This window comes from Cajanus cajan, chromosome 9 (assembly GCF_000230855.2).
Source record: "Cajanus cajan strain Asha chromosome 9, NIPB_CcT2T_4, whole genome shotgun sequence".
In the NCBI taxonomy this organism is placed as follows: domain Eukaryota; kingdom Viridiplantae; phylum Streptophyta; class Magnoliopsida; order Fabales; family Fabaceae; genus Cajanus; species Cajanus cajan.
Window position 1 is genome coordinate 11,550,448 of NC_138525.1, and position 7,305 is coordinate 11,557,752.

Below are 7,305 nucleotides of genomic sequence, written 5' to 3' on the forward strand. Positions count from 1 at the left end.
TTGGATTATTCTTCTATAGTTGGTGATATTAATTAATAATTATTATCTAATTATTTAATTATTATTTATTGGTTCTAATAATGACTTGTCATTGAAGGAATCTTGCTTTAGGGTCCACAACGAATATCGAGAAATGTGATTAACTGCATTGCACCTTTAAAAGGCTATATTTTTTTTTGTTTTGGAATTTACTTAAATTTAAATCATTTTATTTTATTACACAAGGATTTGATTTGAATGTGTAATTAAGTAATTTTTTTTATGAAAGTGATTTATATAATTTTTAGAATTTTTAAATTTAATTTGGTATATTTTAATGTAAAATTCATTGTAAAAAATTTTAACATAAAAAAAAAATAGTTTTTAATCCTTATAATTTTGGTCAAACCTTATTAGGGCCTATTTACTTTGTCATGCTTTCTAAATTTAAGAGTCTAAATTTACAGATTTTTAAAAAATGGATAATCAAATTCATTAATATAAAAAAATAGAAAAAAAAGGATTTAATTATGTTTGACTCAAAGTATATAAATGAAAAACAGAAGAAAAAAAATTTAAAACTGTTATTATATTATTCCATTTTTTTGATTAAATTAACTTGATCCAAGACAAGACTATATCCACTGCAGGATTTAATTCAATTTATTAACATTTGAATTTTTTTATTTCGACTTACATTGAATATTTTCATATACTTAATATTTGAATTTTTTAATTAATAGGCCTAATCTTTTTTTTTCAAAATTACACAATTTCATTAAGTTATTTGTTTTCATATTGGTTTGTCTCAACTACCAAGATTATGTCTAGGTCTCAATCCAATCAAATTAAGTTTCACTATATTTAAACAAATATACAAATATTCTTTTAACAAGCCACTTCTAGTTCAACTCTAAGTATTCTTTGACTTGCCTCTTCATGCAACTACCTCATTATTCTTTTAACAACAAACCTTTTCATACTTCCCCTAAAAAAAAAAAAAACAAACCTTTTCATACTTAATAATCAAGTATTCTTTTACAATTAAGTCTCTCCAGGTTCAAAATAAGTATTTTTTTAGGTAAGCCTCTCCAAACTCAACCTTATAACAATGGTTATGAAGGTTACAAGTTTTATGTTTGTCTCATGTTATACAACCAGTACAAATCAATGAATGTTTATAAGAAAAAGTAGATTTACAAAGAGTATGTTTCTATACAAAGTATATGTATCACTTAAAACTGGTGTTTGTATTATATAAAAAATATGTCTCTCTTATGTAAAGAATTGTCTCTATCTTTCTTATACTTTGAATCTTCTTATATAGTAGCTTAGAGAAGATAACCATTGCAATACTTTGAGTCCAGCTCACAATTTGCTTCATTTGTCTTTATTGTCTTTCTTTGTGATAACAAGTGATCATTTGACTAATTTAATGCATGCATTAGTTGTATTTCATCAAATGATACCTCTTATCTGATCAAGGAGGCTACTTATCATCTTTTCATACTAAATGAAACTTGAAGAGGTAATATTAGCATAATGCAACAACAATAGTGACTTTATCTAGTTTTCTCCATGATTTCAGGAATCTTGTTAAGTCAAAAGACAATCTTAAATCCCTTAAGTTTTGATAATAATAAACAAAATATTTTCCTTTAAACAAAATGATTTATCTACAAAGATATTTTATATCAAACGAAATGTGAAAAATATATATTGTTTGTAAGATGAAGTATACAGTCTGTCTCATTATGCATTAAACGTATACTTTCAAGTGAGACTAACATTAAATTTCATTAAATGTTTTATTTCTTAACAAATCAAACAAAAAATAAGTCTTGAAACTCTTGAAATCTGTTAAAGAAGAAAAAGGCAATTTATTCGTCAAAAATAAAAGGCAAAATCTTGGATATCATGAAAAAGGATTTGCAAATAACTACTTTGCACTAACTTCAATTGTAGATAGGTCGTCAATCTTAGCCCCAAGAATTCTGTTGTGCCAATAAAGGGGAATCCTCAAAGGTTAACATATTGCTGATAACATTTGCATAACATGTTGAATGATAAAATCTTTGGTGGGAACTTGGCAATCAAACTAGATATTAGAAAAACATTTGATACTCTTGATTGGAATTTTTGACTCTTAACATCGAAGGCTTTTGTTTTTTTCGCAATCGTTGTGATTTACCAATGTTGTTTAGACTTTGTTGATGTTTCATAAGTATTGGTCTAGTCCCTCGTGAATTTCTCTATTACATTTTTTTTTTCTTTTTAATCTTATTTAGGGATGTTGTAGATGATTGGTAGGTCTTGTTGTGTTAGCATTGTTAGATGACTTAATTCTATGATGATGTCGAACTCTCCTAACCTTATTAAAAAAAATGTAACTACTTTTTATTTTATTTTATTTTATTTTTATAAAAAATGATACAACTACTTAACTACAAAATAAACTAACTCTTTTAATACGTATTATTTTATGAATAATTTTACACACTTATATAATTATTTTAATGTAGTTTTTAGATAAATATGTAAAGCACTTCTCCTCTGGTACATTATAATTTATGGACGAACAATAAACTTAAAAAAAAATAATAACTTTTGAATAAATATTCACAACTTTTACGTTAAATTATTAGATGGTTTCTTAAATTATAATAAACTATTTAATATTTTTAAGTAAGTCTCTAAATTATTTTTTAATTGAGTCCTAAATTTTTAAAAAATATTTGAAGTTAGTTTTTCAACTGCTTAAAATTGTAAAAAAAAAAAAAAAAAGTAACAATTTGTAATATTTTAAAATTTTTAATAATTTATTCAAAAAATTTACATGCAAGGACCTAATAAAAAAAGTTATTTTTTTTCTTTTTTAGTTTAAGGATAATTTAATAATAATAATATAAAATTCTTAAACTTGATATTAAAAATGTGTCTGCGCGGGAAGGAGAATTGATTTCACAATTTTATTACTATTATCACCAAACAATCACACATTCAGCAGGTGGGGTCCACCTCCACCACCGTCCACCCTAGTCCCTACCACATGCGATGCTATTACTATTAGTATTACCTCACTCTCTCCGTCCTTCCTTAATCTCCACCCTTTCCATTACCCCTCCGCGCACCGTTTCACGATGCCGAGGCGGGTCCAGATCGAAGATCCCAAATACGACGACGTTCCGGAGGAAACGCTGCGTTTCAAATCCTCCGGCAGCAACGTCTCCGACGACCAAGAGCCCTTCATGGGCGTCAAGGTCCGCCGCAAGGCCTCTCTCCACCGCGACTACAACGGCGACTACCTCAACGTCCCTTCACACCCCTTCCTAATGAAGATTCTACACAAACAAGGTCTTACACTGTTCCTATTATAAAAATTAAACATCAAGTTAGAATCATAAGCGTTTTCTATCTTCGTATCCAAACAGAGTCTAATTCCGTTACAGGGGATAACGAGGTTCTGTTCGCGGATAGGGTTATGAAGTTCACGGGCTCGGGGAAGATGAAACGCTGCGTTTTGATGGTAACCGATTTCGCGATTTACGTTGTGGACCCTGAGGTGGACGCGCTTAAGCGGAGGATAGCGCTTGCGGCGGTTGAGAGGGTTTGTCTGAGTGAACTCAGTGATAACTTCTTCGCGGTGGTGATTCCTTCGGAGTATGATTTGCTTATGGCTAGCACGCGCAAGACGGAGATTGTTACGGTGTTGGTTGAAGCTACCAAGTCCAAGAGCGCGTCTGGCTTTGAACTCGATGTCGTTTTCTCCAACAGGTAAACCGCGGTCACGTGTCGTTGACTGAGCGTTGATTGTGTGATTCTGTTGTTTATCAAGTTGTTTGATGCACAATTCGTGACTTGGTATTGTGAAATAGTCATGTTTGTTGTGAAATGGTTTGAACATTGGGGTAAATGGTATTATGTTATGCTGCAATGATGTGGGTTTTTGTTGGAGTCCTGGGGTAAATAGGTGGATTATGTATCCACTTTTATGTGGTGTGTTCAACGAGTTTTAGAGTGTGTTTGGTAAAATTAATTTATAAATTAGTTGAAAGCTTATAAGCTAGAAGCTGTAATCACAGAAGATTATAAATTAACTTATTGAATTGAACATTAGTCGATGAGATTAGTTCTCGTATCAATCAAGTTTATCAAACTGGCTTCTAAGCTTGTCAAATTAGCTTATAAGCTGTTTAAAGGAGCTTAGCTTCTTAAATGTTGCTAAACACACTCTTAGGGTCTAGGAGAAAATAGAAAGGAAAAATGAAATTAAATTTACCATAAGCTAAAATTAGTTAATACATAAGTTAATAAAAATATAATTTAATTACCATTTCGATCTCTATAGTTTCATAAATTTTACTTTTTAGTGCTTGTAGTTAAATACATTCTATTATAGTTTTTATAGAAAACAAAAAATGGGCATTAATAATATTTTGTGGTTGTGGGGATTTTTGTCCACACCATTCAGCAAAAAAATTGTATTGGGACCGAAATAAAGTATTTTTAATTATAAGGATTAAAGAGTAAAATTTATGAAACTATAAGGACCAATAGAACAATTAAACAATTTTTTTATAGAAAAACTAATATGAGAGAGCTTTTATAAATTAACTTATATATAAGCTAGTTTTAGCTTATAAAGAGCTAATTTTGTTTTTCCTTGTTATTTTCTTTCTCATATAAGTGCTTTGGAAAAGTTTATTCAATCAGATCCTTAATAATAAAGGTTGCAGTATGGCACGGAATGGATTTGGTGATGCATTTATGTGCATATTAACATTTTGACATAGTAACATTTTGGTGATTCTGTTAAGGTGACGTGGTTTTAGAAATTTTGTTTATAAAGATTCTGGCAAATGCCATTAACTTATCTAGCTAACCTTCACTAAGAATTTTTATGATGGAAAGGAAAATGACATGTTTCAACTGATTCTCTTTTAATCTTTCAGAAAAATTGTTATTGCTTTATGCCCCAACATTACATTATTTAACATATGAAATTCTATTTGATGATTTTTTTTTCTTTCTTCAAATTTTTGTATCTACAATGCATCTCATGTTCCCATTTCTGATGTCCCAAAGCTAATTGGAATATGATAGGTCCTTGCATGCATGATAAGGAATACCTGCATGCTAGTGGCCACCTACACTATCTCATTCACTAGTCCCTTAACTGCAGAAATCTTATTAGATAGATAATATTGTATTCAGTATGTAATAACCAAAGCTGTATTAACATTCCCTAACCCATAGTTTTAAATTGGTTTCTATTGAGAAAAAAGGTTTCTGTTATGTTTGACCAAGGGTGGGTTTTGGCTGCTTTCTATGAACTTTATGAAATTTTCTAGAGCATAAATTATAATTATGTTGACGTGGAACTTTAAGATATATCACTAAAGGCTTATTTGGCATTTCCTGTGTAGGTTTGAGTATAATGCCGCATCTGACTTGGTAAAGGAAGTTCAGTTTGAGGAAGTTGAAGGTACGTGGAAAACTTTTATTTTTCTTCCCAATTTGGCAGGAACAAGTTGGTAGTAATTATCATGAATGTGACTGTTCCATCCATTTTTATATTTCTTTGTAGAGTTCTTTCTGCCTCGTTCTTTTTAAGGTTATTTTGTTTCTTTATAAATTTCAGGGGGTGTCAAAACAAGAATTTTGAGGAAGTGAATTATGGTCGACAATTTTCAAGAGCTTTCTGTAATCTGTAAACTATGCAAGAGATACATACACCTCAATGATTTTTTTGAGTGATAGTGTGGAATGTGTTCTTCCGATAATAGGTTTTCCTTTTAAGGTGAATTCATCTGTAATTATGATGTCATAAATTTCAAGAGAAAAAGATGAAAGATATGCATGATGTATGCTTTCAACTTGAAAATAGAAACGAGATTTATGTACTGGATTTATCAATATCAAATGTGATTATATCAATTTCTTGGAACAAATATGAAATCTGTGGTAGTTTCCATTTCATTTGCATCATTTATTTTGTATTGGTCATTATAATGACTTTTACTGTGGAAGGCTCAAAACTTGCTTTATCTTTAGAACCTACCCTTGATTTTTGTTTCAGGTAACCCTTGATTTTATTGAAGCATAGTACCAAATTCATGTTGGATATCCTTCAATTTATATGATCACCCCATTACAGAAATTGATATCGTTGTTTTAAATTTTTAATTAGAAATCTGTCTAGCCGTGCTTGGATTACCTTTGACCGGTTAAATTTTGTACCCAAATAACCCAAGTTAAGGAGCTCATTATTTTCGGCATGATCATGATTCGGTTGATAAAAGTAAAAACTTAACTGGAAATTTGGTTCAACTTTACTGTACTGAGGTGTTGGTTTGAAGAAACGCTTCTGATCCAGTTCTGTTTTGACAAAGTTCCGAACTGGATTTTGTTCTTTGAACTGGTTTTGGTTCTGTAGACCGGTTCTATAAACATTTCAAAAATGGCTGTTCAAGAACTGGTTGTTCACCCTTGTTTTGGTTCTGTTTTGCCTTTAGACAGTTCAAAATCTAGTTTTATAATTGCTTTGCCTTATTTTGGTTCTTTTGCCTTCAAACCGTTCAATTCAAGAATTGGTTTGCCAAGCTACTTAAGAAAGACACCCAGCCTGAGAACATCGAAGCTTTAGAAACAACGGAACATCTAGTAATAAAGAAAGCTTTGCAGGAAACTAATCAAATGAACGCAGAAAGCTTTGCAGGAAACTGGTATCAATAAATAAGGTAATAAAGAAATTAGTAAAGAAGTCCATCTAGTAATTACTCGTGATATTATTGGGAGGAAATCATATAAGATCATCCAATTGTGAAAGTACTGTGTAAACGGTAACCGAATTGTAGACCATGAATTAGGAAGAATTGGCTAGTCTTTGAAATTGTAATTCGCTCTCATATTAACTCAAATATGTTTCTGAACCTTTTTAGGATTATTCAAGCCCCTAAGTGGTTAATTGTAGAGAGACTTAAATTAAACCCTAAAACATTTGGAGACTTATTTGAGTTTTCCTTAATTTTAGGAACTGATACAACGGCGAGTTATAATTTGAAGGATCTTCACCATTTACTCCATGAATTAGCTGTGGTACCCCGGAAGTTCAGTATCTAATATTGCTGCAAGCCTAAGCATACAAGCAGAATTGACAAAAGCCTAGTGATGAAAGCGTACAATGATCGAACCAATAATGGACTTCTGCCAAAATATCCTCATCATATAATCTTGTACTGACATCAGATGCTTGTATGTTATTTGCTATACCGCAACAGTTTTGTGTAATACATGATATACAAATAAATGGCTGTTATAGAAGAA

At 30.7% G+C, this 7,305-nt stretch overlaps 1 protein-coding gene across 4 annotated transcripts; it reads left to right on the forward strand.

Annotated features, from left to right (window-relative positions):
* Positions 1 to 3,014: 3,014 nt before the first annotated feature.
* Positions 3,015 to 7,305, forward strand: LOC109789574 (myosin heavy chain-like protein). Of its 4 annotated transcripts, none has more exons than XM_029269467.2 (4): positions 3,015 to 3,333; positions 3,411 to 3,753; positions 5,406 to 5,464; positions 7,013 to 7,305. In XM_029269467.2, exons 1-4 carry the CDS (start codon positions 3,120 to 3,122, stop codon positions 7,099 to 7,101), a joined length of 705 nt encoding a protein of 234 aa, XP_029125300.1. In that variant the 5' UTR covers positions 3,015 to 3,119; the 3' UTR covers positions 7,102 to 7,305. The 4 variants fall into 4 exon arrangements, with proteins under 4 accessions (XP_029125300.1, XP_029125301.1, XP_020204142.1 ...); XM_029269468.2 differs by having other exon boundaries at positions 3,037 to 3,333; positions 3,429 to 3,753; XM_020348553.3 differs by lacking the exon at positions 7,013 to 7,305 and adding an exon at positions 5,621 to 5,967 and having other exon boundaries at positions 3,041 to 3,333.